The sequence below is a fragment of the Cariama cristata genome, unplaced genomic scaffold, assembly GCF_000690535.1.
Source record: "Cariama cristata isolate BGI_N322 unplaced genomic scaffold, ASM69053v1 scaffold19367, whole genome shotgun sequence".
NCBI lineage: Eukaryota > Metazoa > Chordata > Aves > Cariamiformes > Cariamidae > Cariama > Cariama cristata.
The window spans coordinates 1-13,254 of NW_009627298.1; the positions used below are offsets into that span (position 1 = coordinate 1).

At 43.2% G+C, this 13,254-nt stretch overlaps 1 protein-coding gene across 1 annotated transcript; it reads left to right on the forward strand.

Moving 5' to 3' along the window:
- Positions 1-2,623: 2,623 nt before the first annotated feature.
- On the forward strand, positions 2,624-12,723 carry IDH1 (isocitrate dehydrogenase 1 (NADP+), soluble). The gene is made up of 8 exons (XM_009704404.1): positions 2,624-2,766; positions 4,419-4,710; positions 6,430-6,535; positions 9,148-9,325; positions 9,790-9,941; positions 11,022-11,162; positions 11,954-12,116; positions 12,621-12,723. The coding sequence occupies exons 1-8, from the start codon at positions 2,645-2,647 to the stop codon at positions 12,712-12,714; spliced, it is 1,248 nt and encodes a 415-aa protein (XP_009702706.1). The 5' UTR covers positions 2,624-2,644; the 3' UTR covers positions 12,715-12,723.
- Positions 12,724-13,254: the final 531 nt, after the last annotated feature.

Sequence of the window (13,254 nt, forward strand, 5' to 3'; positions counted from 1 at the left end):
GGTATTGCTGAAGACGCCCCGGGTGCTGAGGGGGTGCTTGCACCCCGGACTCGGCCTCTCCGCCCGGGTCTGGCCTTTCTCCCCTCGCAATCCCGATATCTCTTAATAGTCAGTAGTGTCACCCAGTGCCGGTTGCGCTTAGGGCCCCTCGTCTCTCCGTGGGCAGCCCTCCTGGGCTGGGGGGAGCGCCCCCGGTCACTGCCGTGCTGGCCAGGCCCGGCAGCGCCTTGCTGAGGTGGTGCCAGTGCCTGGATTTCAGCCTCAGTTGTGGCACCGGCCGCAGCCCGTGGCCTGGTCGGCAAATCCTACCGCTACTGGAAGAGCTGGCCTGCATCGCGTTGTCAGGGCCGGGCTGCATGTGTGGATGGACGGCAACGCAGCCGAAAAACAAGTGCAGGCGAGATCTTGGTTAGTGACAATGATCTGTACTGCTCCCCCGGGACCATGCCTGATCTTCTGAAGAGATCTTCTGTAAACCTGAATTAAGGAGTTGTCGCAATAGTTAATTATTGACTGTAAGACCTGAGCCCTTCCTGAGGACCAAGGAGTATTTGGAAATTCTAAGCTGCCTTGGCTAAATGCCTAGATTAAGTGTTTTTAAAAAAGTGTTACTGTAGGAGAAAGACCTTGCTGACTTTTGGCAGGTCTGGAGAATATAAAATCAAAGGGGAAGAGTGACAGAAAGATTTGGACTCTAGGGAATGCGTGCTCTCTAGAGGAATCTCTTGGCATGTTGACTCTGGTGCACAGAAGAGGGATGCTACTGCAGTACTGCCCCTGTACCTAGAGAAACTGGGGATGTCAGTGTTTGAGGAGGGGAAAAGTATGGGGGCGATGATCAGATAAACATGTAGGATGCTGTCAGAGCTGTTTAAGAAGCTAGTGTTTCCACATATCAATGGAGACGTATCTCAGTGGAGGTGTCTTGCATACCTTTGTGTTTCCCGTGTGACAGCAGCACCATATAGGTCCGAAGCCAGCTTTGCAAAACCTGTTGCTATAACTGACATAGTCTGATTTGTCTTATTTATATAGGGACCAAACCACAAAACAAGCGATGGTGGCTGGGTGTCTGTGTACATTTTGGCTTAAATGAATTAGACTGTTTCTCAGAATGTGTAAGTGCCAAAAGCAAAACTGAAGTCTCTTAAATAGTAGTATTCCTGTGCCTAGGTCATAGGAGTGTGACACAGTCCTTATTTAGGTAGTCACAATTGAAAACTGGGCCCAAAATACTTGCATAAATAAACTGAGTTCAGACGGAGTGTGGTTGCGAGAAGTTAAAGTTTCCCATAAGGACTAGAGAGGCCTAATATAAGCCAACATATTATCTTTCTTTGGGATAGGAGTGCCTCAGACTAGTTAATTTTTCAAGTTTACATGCTTAGAGTCTTAGTAACTCACAACCTCATTTTACTTTTTGGTTTTTAATTTTTGTTCCTTAAAAAGTTTGGAAAAGCTTGATGCAGTAGCTAGAACATAGCTTAGAAAGTTTATTCTCTTATCAGACTAAAAATATTTAATGGATTGGATTTTGGAAATACAGCACAAGTTAGTTTAAAAAAAAAAAAAATTGATCTGGGGAGCAGTCCCCCCATGTGCTTGTAACCTGGGGGCCCTTGCACTGCAAACCTCACACTTCTGAATTACTTTACCTAGATGAATAGACTCTGTGTACAGTAGGACCCCTCATTCTGGATAAAGCCATTCATGGACCTTGGTATCTGTGAGACTGCAGCCTGAGGCATGAGGGCTTGGTATCTCACTGTAGTATCCTAACATCTGCATACAAGAACTGTGCTGTCTTGAGAGGAGGAACTTGCCAAGTCATAGCTCTTGCATAATCAGAGCTGAAAACCAAGAAACTCTAGCTGTTATAAAGCAGGGCACTGTGTTAGAGCAGTTCAGTGGCTGATGGGGTTGGGTTTTGTCAAGGAACAAAGTGCAAATAGAAGAGCAGAGTTCAAGTTTATATTTTGAGGCTTTGTGAACAAATATCTTGGGAAACCTCTGTTCCATACAGAAAACAAATCTGTCCAGTATTTATTTTAACAGCAGAAATAAAGCTTGCCAAGAGAAAGTACTCTTGATGTGGCCCTTGGATTTCTGTACCTGTTTCCTTCCTTCCTGGGGAAGGAAGCTAATAAAGAAGCTGACATTGTATTAGTCTTAATAATGCCAGCAATATGAGCTGTCATTAAAATAATGTCCATTAACCTCAATTTTTTCAGAAAAAAGGGGGAGAAACAGGCACCTGGACTAGAACTCATGAAATCTAAAAATAAACAGCACTCATCTATTTCTGTGAAATTTGGGGGGAAAGTTTGGTCATGCTTTCACATTCTTTTGTATAACCATAATTAAAGCTCATGCCCTTAGAACACATGCCCTTAAATCTCAGCTATTAACCTTTATTGTAATCCTTGGATAGACCTTCCTGGGAGCTGGGGCTTTAAGAAAAATACCAGTTAGCTTGAAACTAGGGATAAACAGTGGTTATTTTTCAAGACTTTTAGGAGAGATCCTGTATGCTATGTTACTACCTCTCTTCTAGTTGTGTTGCAAAAATACAGGATCCATGTATTGGTGATGTGTGTTGGCAGTTTTAACTTAGGTTGTTTTTTTATGTCTATTGCAGCTCAAGATGTCTAAAAAAATCCATGGAGGCTCGGTTGTGGAGATGCAAGGAGATGAAATGACACGGGTCATCTGGGAACTGATTAAAGAAAAACTGATTTTTCCTTATGTAGATCTGGATTTGCACAGGTAATGGCTTTTTATGATACACAGCCACTTTGTACTGCAATTTGCATGTGTTGTTAGGCATTGATCATGTTTCACTTAGCACTGAGAGCCTTCTAGCTCCTCCCGCATTAGTGCAGAGAGGCTAGCTAGCCCTTTTCATACTGGTGAAGTTCCGAGCAGACTCCCCTGGTTAACTTATCTAAGGGCCAACCTCACTAAATACTCTGGAAAGCATGGGCTCATGATGAAGGTATTTTGTGAGTCTGGCAGCCCCTCTGGGGTTCCTCACAGCAGTAAGCTGTGAATGCTTAATTGTGAGTTAGCTTTTTTTTCTGTGTTGTGCCTCTAAGAAGGTCTCTTACAGACATGGTCTGCATCTTTGTCTCCTGTGTCTTGGCTTTCCAGCACCTGGACAGTCTGCATGGCTTCCTGCAGCCTAAGCAATTAGAAACATGGGGTGTTTCAGCCGCTCCCTAGCTGGAAGCCTAACATCTATGGACGCTGAGTATGTTTATGGCTTCTTGCCATCTCTGTTTCAAGATTTGCCCAGAGGGCAAAAGGGTGGTTGAAGGGCACAGACTCTTCACTGATGTAAGCTTGAGTTCTGCTGCGGACAGTGTGAGCTAACTGTTGCAATTATTCCCTGAGCCTAGGCTGTGCTCCCACACTCCCTTCTGGAAAAAAAAGGAATACTAGCAGCTGGTATGGCAAAAGGGATATGCTGTCTACAGCATCTGGTCAAGCAGAACAAATAATCTCTTCCCTTTCCAGCCACTGAGCTATAATTATTAGAGAAGTATCCAGCTGCAGTGCTCCTAGCCATGTGCACAGAGGCCTTTAATGGTGTCTGCCATTATTAAACCCACAAGTCTGACCTCTTCCCCTGCTCCTGGAGTCATTTGTATGCCACCTACATTGGGCTTTCTGCTTGCTGATGTTGAGAACCAAGCAAACAGGAACGCAGCAGCATAATACATGCACACAGTCTGGAGAACATCCCTTTTCAAGGAGGGGTGGGAGGAGGGAAAGCAGACCCCTGACCGAGGCAGCACAATGGCTAGATTCATGTACAGCTGGCTGTGCTTCAGGGCTGTTCCATGCTGTGCACCCGTTGTTCTCCAAAAGCTATTAAAACAGTGAGTGTGGGAAACGTGTTTCCTCTGACTGTTTGAGGGGAGTATTGGCAGTTTTGCTGCCAGAGCAGGATTGCAGGTCCATTGTCAAAGCAGTTTTTAAGCCTAGTGTAGCTTCGCATGCTCAGTATGTGAAGGAAGCCAGAACCCTCAGCACAAAAGATTTGAAATAAAGGCCCATATTCAACTGGGGATTGTGCTGCTCCATATCATTAGAATCCCAGACTGAAAGCTTCCATTGCAGGAAGCTCAGAAGGGAAGGTAGGGGAGATAATGGCTATGTCCCATGCTGGCTGAGAGCCTCAGCCATGAACTGACGCTGTCCTTTCTCCAACCTCCTACCAGTAGCAGAAGTATCAGTATAATGAACCTATCTGTTTTTTTCCAGTCCAGCAGCATTTGCCCTGGAAAAGGGACAACTTCACTTATGGCAAAGTACTGGAACTACACTAACAGGCACATGTGGGGTCTGGTTTCATTCCTGTTGGACACGAACAAATGTCCTAGGTAGTTCTGACCATCTTTGTGGGTTTGTTACAGCTATGACTTGGGCATTGAGCATCGTGATGCTACAAACGATAAAGTAACCGTGGAAGCTGCTGAAGCCATAAAGAAGTACAATGTTGGCATAAAGTGTGCAACCATCACTCCCGATGAGAAAAGAGTGGAGGAGTTCAAGTTGAAGCAGATGTGGAAGTCTCCCAATGGGACAATTAGAAACATCCTAGGTGGCACTGTCTTCAGGGAGGCTATTATCTGCAAGAACATTCCCCGGCTGGTGTCCGGATGGGTGAAACCCATTGTCATTGGCCGTCACGCTTATGGGGATCAAGTGAGTCACTTCAGTGGTTACCTCTCTTTTTTATCTGAACAGGCTTAGTCCTGTCTGGTATAGAGCTACAAAGACTTAAGACATCCCTGGGCTGCTGCTTTATCCCTTGCAGTCCACCTGGGAGTGGGTACTTGCTAGCACTTACTTTGTACAGCACCTGGCAAAGTTTGGGAGAGCCTGGTTCATGCCTCTCTTCCCTAGATGGTGTGGCTGTATAAAGAACATTCAGGGGCCTGTGCTTAGATTAGATAAGCTTAAACACAGGGTATAACTCCTCAAAGTTATTTTTCTTCACCTCTGCAGAACCCTCCTCCCTACATAGCAATGTCTTTAGAAAATATCCTTTACACTGTCCATCTTACTTTTCAGAATGACTTTTTGGTGGCCAATGTTGATCACAGCAAAAATGTATGAGTGATTTTTTTTTTTTTAAGAAGCGGGCAAAGTTGCCTTCTGTCTGTGGGTGTGGTTTTTTAACTGTGATCTGCTTCTTAAACTTGCACAGGACTCTTGCAGAGTTGGTATTCATACTGGCCACATCAGGCTGTGGTACTGAAGTAGGGAAACATCCTTTATCAGAGCTCTCCTGGCAGATGTAGTACAAGGCCATGGAAAATCCTAGGATGGCATTCAGCATAGTGGCCTTTGGGCAGCCCAGAGGACGAGAATCAACCATACTGTTCTCCATGGGTAATGATATGCTCTAAAGCAGCCAAACATGACAAAAGAAAACTCTTGTAGAAGAGCCAAGTACTTAAATGGGTAAACCCACAAACTGAGGGCAAGTCATAATATTAGCTGGGGTGGGAAAGTAAAATAATAAATTTCCAAGAGGAAAATAATTGCAGAGCCCTGATAGTAGAAAAGAATGGGGTTCAATATTCTTAACAGTACTGAATAATTGAGAAGGTCAAAATAATACTAGAAAACAATGGATTAAGGGGGAAGGATTGAAACCCTGCCAAAGTATGAGATTAAAGTGACAGGAATAATATAAGAAGATGTAAAGGACATATGAGCAAGACACTTCTGTAACTTCAGAACAGCTCAGGGAACAGATTCCCTCAATAGGAGAGAAACTACATGAAAAAGGATGATGAATTTCAAGGAAATGTAACCGTAAACTGTTCAGGACAGTTAGGAAGATGAGATACCATTTAAAAACTTGAAGTACATGTTGGCTCTTCTTTTGAGTCTGTGTAGCTGAGAGGAGCAATGTGTATTTACAGAATTCAATGAACTCTTACTACAGATTGGCCTTATCCATCATATCCATCATAAGATGGATACAAATAATGGCTTTTATTAAGGTGCTATATGATTGCCCCTTATTCATGAGATCAGTAGTTGTGATATGAATGGTTTTTCTTGAGCCTTTCCACTCACAGACCACACAACACTCTGGGTACTTTGCGGTTTAAGACTTCGGTGCATCTGTAAAAATATACTCTGTCAATTGATGGGGCTCAAGAATCTGTAGGCTTTTTTTGCTTGAAGAGGAAGATCTCTTCTGAAACAGGCAGACTCTTGACTACTTGGCTTTCTACTGTCTAGTAAAATAATCCGATGACCACAAGGCTGAGTAAACAGAGCCTATTCAATGGGTTTTTTGGTACAACTGGTTATGTTTTTCTGTACCCTGCCCTCCCAAATGCAGGTTGTCTTTTCTGGTTCTGTCCTCCTGATAGATAAAATCATCATGGCAATTTTTTTTAACAGTACAGAGCAACTGATTTTGTGGTACCTGGGCCTGGAAAAGTAGAGATGATCTACACTCCAGAAGATGGAGGCAAACCAGTCACATATCTGGTCCATAACTTTGAAAGTAGGTATTATCTCAAAGTTGTGATTAAAACTGATATTTTTTGTTTAATTTAAGCTTAAAGTATTAGGCAGATTTGTTTGATGGTAAAATATGACTTTGAGGTAGTGGGGAAGAAGGTTTGGGACTTCATTTATCTGGAAAGTACTGAAAGTTACTTGAAATCTTCCTGGGATCAAAGAGGCATTTCAAACACAATCATACTAGACTGGTCACCTGTCATGCTCCTTGAATGATGACTTTGGTAGCGGCATGTATGTTTTTCTCTCTAATCAGAGGGAAACTTTCTATCTAAACAGGGTTTGACCTAAGGGGAGATATATTTGAGAACAATTTGTGTATAATCCTGATTTTTAGTTTGTCTTACTGGGCTCTGTATATCTTTGTAGTTTGTACCCTTCTTTATTGAGCAATCTTTTTTCAATAGAAATTAGAATTGACACTTGCTCTGTAAGGTGGAAGGGAGATTTGACAAGGATGCTCCTGCCTGTAGGCTCTAATTGTTTTGACAGATGCAGTCCCAAAGGTATTGGTGTCCCTCCTAGCAATAATGCTATGCTGGTTGTAGACCTTGCTAGGCTCAGGAGGAGTCATCCTGACATCACTGGGCTTTGTGTGAAAACAATTACACACACATTGCTAGAACCCAGGGTGTTTCTTTAGGGGCAGGATTCAGGAAAACATCATGAAAGTTCTCTCTTGCCTATCCATGATCAAAGGATTCAGGATTTGGAGCCTTATTGCAACCTATATAAATGGGTGTGCAATGTTTTGTTTCTAGCTACAAAACTCTAATACATCCATGTAAACCACAGAATCCTAGTTTTTATGCAGTTAGCTTGGCAAACAGGTACCAAGACTGCCATATGACCCTCTTTTGTAATACTTGGTCTCTCCGGCATTCTTGCTTACAGGAGCCTAAAAATCTTTACTATCTCTTGTTGCACAGCCTTTCTTCTGGAGTTCACCTGCTTCATTGCCAGTCCTAATCTGTTTTCATTTGATAGGTGACTGGTGAGCCTATATTGGAGACATCTGGCAGTTCCAGCTGCCAGTCTGATTCACCACTCTGTTGCATCAGCAAGCAGAAAGCAAGGGAGTGTAAAGATGGCAGATTACTACTGTTGCTCTGGGGAAACTCTCCTCCCCACAGATAACTTTTGTGCCAGCATATCTCCACAATGCATAAGGGAAGCTTGTCCTGTTGCTGTATTAATGTGTTCAACCTTGACACTGAATCAAGAGATTTTAATAGGCAGTAGGATTGTGTGATTGCAACAAGTTTTTGGTTTGGTTTTTTTACTTATATGCAAATAAGTATTTGAATAAAACTTAATAGCTGTCGTCCAGCAACTATGAAATCATGGCTCCAGAGGACACAGTCTCTGTAGCTGATTAAACCGTGTTCTGTCCTTGACTCACTAAGGGAGGCAGGGCGACAATGTGTGTTTTTGCTGGTAATAAGAGGAATTTCATTCCCTGCCAATATCAACTTTAAATGACCTTGCTATCTTGGCAAGCAGATAAACCCCCTCTGGCTTCCCCTCTTCATTCTCCATGTGTGTCCATATAGTAACAACCATGTGGAGGTAAGGACAAATGGATATCAGCAAAGGGTATTTTCAAAAATAAAATTTGGGGTGTTTCCAGAGTAAAGATCCCTGATAAAGGCACTGTACCACAAACTAGAGAGGTGGTGGTAGTGAGGTTCTTTAAAATTAAGTACGTGGTATCTACTTTTCACTAGAAACAAAGAGCTGTGCTCTGAAGATGACAAAGCTTTTTCATGAAGCCTTAGACCCTACTTTCACCTACAATCAGCCTCTCCCATGATCTGAATGCTGCTTTTCCCCAGGTGAGCTGGGCTGTAAGTTTAAGGCACTTCCATTCAGGCTGCTAACATGTCTGCATTACACAATCTAAGTCATGTGAGTGTTGATAGTTCTTCAGAGCCTTCTCAGGACTTTCCCTTGCACCCAGATGACTGTACATGTTCTTCCCACAACTTGCTGGAAGTGAGCCTGAGCAGGTGAAACAAAGCTGCAGGGTAGGCCAGACACATGTGCTGAAAAGATGCAAGAATGCATGTGGGGACTTGTTTACCTGAGCTAGGCAAAGCAGCCTCTGACTGCTGGAGTTAGTTCTGCAGTGCAGTCAAAGCCTGAAGGTACAAAGCACTTAAGATGGGAGCAAACCCATTTCTAGCTTTGACTGAGACCCCTGCTCCAAACTACTGCTTGCTGCTTTGATAGAAAAATATGCTGTATTACTTATATGGCTAGTAGGAATTCAAGCACGCTGACTCCTGTCACAGTTTTGCTGCTTAGGCTGGATTAAGAAGAAACTTCTTAGGGGTATTAGATCACAGTATTAAGATGTACCTAGCTGGAAAACAAAACCACCCTCCCAACTATGCATCACAGGACTCCTGGAGCTTTGAGCTGATAATGCAAAGTGAATCTTCTCCTGAAAGAGCCAATATTAAATTGAGAACTATATCAAGATACCTGGGGATAACACCGGCTTGCCTGCCAACGTCTGCTATGGGGAGACTGTTAAATCCTTAACCAAAACTAAATCTAGTTGATTCCTGTCTGTTTTTCCTCCACTAACAGGCTGTGGTGGTGTAGCCATGGGAATGTACAATCTTGACCAGTCTATCAAGGATTTTGCGCACAGTTCCTTCCAAATGGCGCTGTCTAAAGGCTGGCCCCTCTACATGAGCACGAAGAACACCATCCTGAAGAGATACGATGGCCGCTTTAAAGACCTCTTCCAAGAGATCTATGACAGGTAACTAGGACAGTTGTATACTTCCTACCGCAGAGCATGAGTCTGCAGCAGAAACATCCTCCCCAGCCTTGTTAGCTGCTACAGTTAATTCAGCATTTTCAGACACTCAGCAGCACTTTGAGGGGGCTGTGCACCTTCCCTGTCACGCTCTCCCTTGTCCTGCAGGACACAGTACTCAGTGTTTAAAGCTGTGGTGTTCATCTCTCCTAACAGAAGTCACAGATTCTCTATGGGCTCCTCTGTGATTCTGAAGCAGACTTACAGTGGCCTAGCAAAGCAAGCAAGAAAAAAAAAAGAGTAAAGAGGATGCAAATTTCTTTTACATTTCTGGGTTTTGGTTTTGTGTTTTGTTTTTTTTTTTTCACTTTTATCTCTATGCACCTCACTATGCACAATTACTTGCACAAATTGTGCAATCCTTGTTTTTATCGATATGACAAGGTGTTCTGGTTTTTGTTTCCCAGAGAATACAAGTCCCAGTTCGAAGCCAAAAAGATCTGGTATGAGCATAGGCTCATTGATGACATGGTTGCTCAGGCCCTGAAATCTGAAGGAGGCTTTGTCTGGGCCTGCAAGAACTACGATGGGGATGTGCAGTCTGACTCTGTTGCACAAGGTATGAGATGTTCCCTGTGCTACACAGAAGTAGGCTCAGTAGCAGTCTCTTGGGATCTTGTGTCATATCTTATGTAATGGCCCAGGAGGTGGTATTGGGTCTCAGAACTTATATTACAAACCTGTGGCCAGTCATTGAGATATCAGGCAGGCAAAGAATTTCTGATTTCACTTTTACAAGAAACTCCATTGAATATAGGCTGTGTAGTTGCACTTTACTGGACGGCAGTTCCTACCAACATAACAACTGATAGGCTTTCCATTCTAATGGAAGGTATCCAGACAGCTGGCATTCTGTCACTGACAGCTCGAGTTAAGCTGACTGGTGGTGAGCATGATGGCAGGTGTGCTACAGATAAGTAAGTAAACCTTCAGGACCTAAAGCTACCTGTCAGGTGTAAAGAGAGATTGGTATGTTTAACTTTACAGACTGGTAGTGCTTGATCAAAATCCTATATAACCAAGCTGCCTGGTGCCAAAACAAACATGGGTGCAGAAACCCACAGGACAAGATGTGTGGCTTTATTAATATGCTCTTTCTAAAGTACTGCCAGTAAACTGCCTCCCACAGAACAAGGATGTGTGTTGGACTGCTGAACAAAGAAGCTTTCAAAGATGCAGATCTCTGAAACCTACAGAGTTAGAAGGGATGTGAATGTCCAGTTTTGCCAGTTTGTGGTTCCTTTCACTACAGCAGATGCTCTTGATATGATTCTATGTTTGTTTCCTGTCAAAAAAAAACAGCTATTGGCAGCCCAACACTGGTTATTTAAGATTCTTTGTTCTCATACTGCACTTTTTCAGTAAAAATCTGTCCAGCAAGTTAGGTGAGAATACTAATTTTCTTGAAATGGTGGAGAATGCCTGCATATCTATATCTTATGGTTCAAAAAAAAACACTTTCTGTTCAGATGAGCTGTTATTTTGACGTGTTAGGACTAGCCAGTTAGTTGCAACAGCAGCACTGCTGTTCAGGAAGACTCACATCAAGACTGGGAGGATGTAGGATGGGGGGATTAAGGGGAATTTAAGGGGGCTGTCCAAAGGAGACAATGAACTTTTAAAACTGTGTATCCTGTAGGCTATGGCTCTCTGGGGATGATGACCAGTGTGCTGATCTGCCCTGATGGCAAGACCGTTGAAGCAGAAGCTGCTCATGGCACAGTTACTCGGCACTACCGCATGCATCAGAAAGGCCAAGAAACCTCCACTAACCCCATTGGTGAGCTGCTTTTCACTGCCCTTCAGCGATCTCTGCACATGAAAAAACAGGTTTGGAATAAGAACGTCTGCATCCTTTCTGCAGAGAATTGCACCACTGAGTGGTGAAACTGGTAGTTCATAATGCATTTTTCTTCCATGGAGACAGCTGCAGCCTGGAGCAAAACCAGGATGGAATGGAGCAAGTGTGAGCAATAAGCTAGACCTAACCTAGCCTTTGAGACATGCTCCCACTCTTGAGCAAACAATGGGTTTATAGCCTCAAAAGCCTTAAGGTTTAGGTTGTTTTTTTATTTTACTCCCCTTCCTGATGCTCCAAAAGACCCAGCCACCCCCCAAACCATGTACATACTTAAAGTGTAAGTGTACCTAGAACGTGGCATGAGGGAAAGAATCCTCTACAGTTGCATAGGGACCAGAGTGTAATGTAATACTAGGAAGAAGACTGCACCCTCCTATCATAAGGACGACTTTCTATGTAACCAGAGAGTCCTACCACTGGTCATTCTTTCCAACTTGGGCAGGAACAAAATAAGATAAAAAGGCACGTGCAAAGAGATTGCTGGAGGCAGTGAGTAGTTTCTGGGGTTTGTTTTTCTTTAGAGCTGCAGAAAATGCAAAGGATGCCTAGATGAAGATAAGTGTTCTCTTTCCCATACCAAATTTTCTGTCTCTTTTTCTGTCTGTTTTCACTTTTAATAATCTTAAAAAATAATTACTGTTCCACATGACAGTTTAGAACAATGTCCAGGGAGTTCTAGAAGGACAGAGTAATCTAGTGTTCTCTCTCAGCCTCCATCTTCGCATGGACAAGAGGACTTGCTCACAGAGCTAAGCTGGACAACAACAGTAACCTCAAGAACTTTGCAGTTGCTCTGGAAGAAGTCTGCATTGAGACCATTGAATCCGGCTTCATGACAAAGGATCTTGCTGCCTGTATCAAAGGCCTGCCTAAGTAAGTGTATGAAGTAATCGGCTGTGCTTGGAGGAGGCTGTTTTACTTAGTGTTTCTGAACAGCATTTGCTGGAAAGTTATTTTAGTATGGTGAAGAACTGCTGGAGTTTGGTCACAGAACACAGCTCATCTGTAGCCAGTGCTGTACAAACAGAATGTGAGACACTCCCTGCCCCATGTAGCTTAGTCTAGGTTGCTCTGTCCCTGCTATTGTACCAAATGCATGGGGAGAAAAATAAAGAAGGAACTGCAAAGATTTCTCTTACGACAGGCTGGCTACAGCCCTGTCCATTTATTAGGATGGAGACCTACTTCACTGCAAAATACCACCTGGCTACCTCTTCTCCGGAGCCTTTTGGCAAAAAACATCAGCCTGATGAGTAGGCAATAACCCTTTTGGTTTTAGAGGCAAAACTTAAGAGTTCGTTCAACAGTCTTCCCTTGCTTTGAGCATTTGAGTGGCTTTACAACTAATGTCTGTCTTGTTTTGTTTCTCCCCCATAGTGTCACACGCTCTGATTACCTGAACACCTTTGAGTTCATGGACAAGCTTGCTGAAAACTTGAAGGGGAAGCTGGCCTCTCTGCCCAAACTTTAAGGCACGGGTGTAAATAACCCTGTATCGCACTCTGTTGTGTGACGTTTCAAATACTAGACAAAAATGAACATGTACACTTTTTTAAATGTTTAAAAGACCATGTTTTCTTAAATCCCTTGAGCTGCTGGGCTAGGCCTTACTTTTGCTAAGCAGATGAATGTGATAGTATTCAAGCTCAATATGTCTGGGCACGGGTTCTACTCAAGCTCCACTAACAAAGCGTCTCCCACTTACACCAGAGTGTAAATAACCCTGTATCGCACTCTGTTATGTGACGTTTCAAATACTAGACAAAAATGAACATGTACACTTTTTTAAATGTTTAAAAGACCATGTTTTCTTAAATCCCTTGAGCTGCTGGGCTAGGCCTTACTTTTGCTAAGCAGATGAATGTGATAGTATTCAAGCTCAATATGTCTGGATTCCTAATGTCATTCACAGCAGACCTGAGGCTTCTCTTCATGACTTTGATCTGTGTTTCTTTTCTCTCTTCCTCTCAGACTGAAAGCCAGTCTGTGTCACAGCTCTGGTCAAACCAGT

Coding starts and splice junctions, on each gene's coding strand:
- IDH1 (XM_009704404.1), top strand. CDS start 2,645: ATGTCTAAAAAAATCCATGGAGGCTCGGTTGTGGAGATGCAAGGAGAT. Junction 9,326..9,789: donor TTCCAAGAGATCTATGACAG/GTAACTAGGACA, acceptor TTTGTTTCCCAG/AGAATACAAGTCCCAGTTCG. Junction 12,117..12,620: donor TGTATCAAAGGCCTGCCTAA/GTAAGTGTATGA, acceptor TCTCCCCCATAG/TGTCACACGCTCTGATTACC.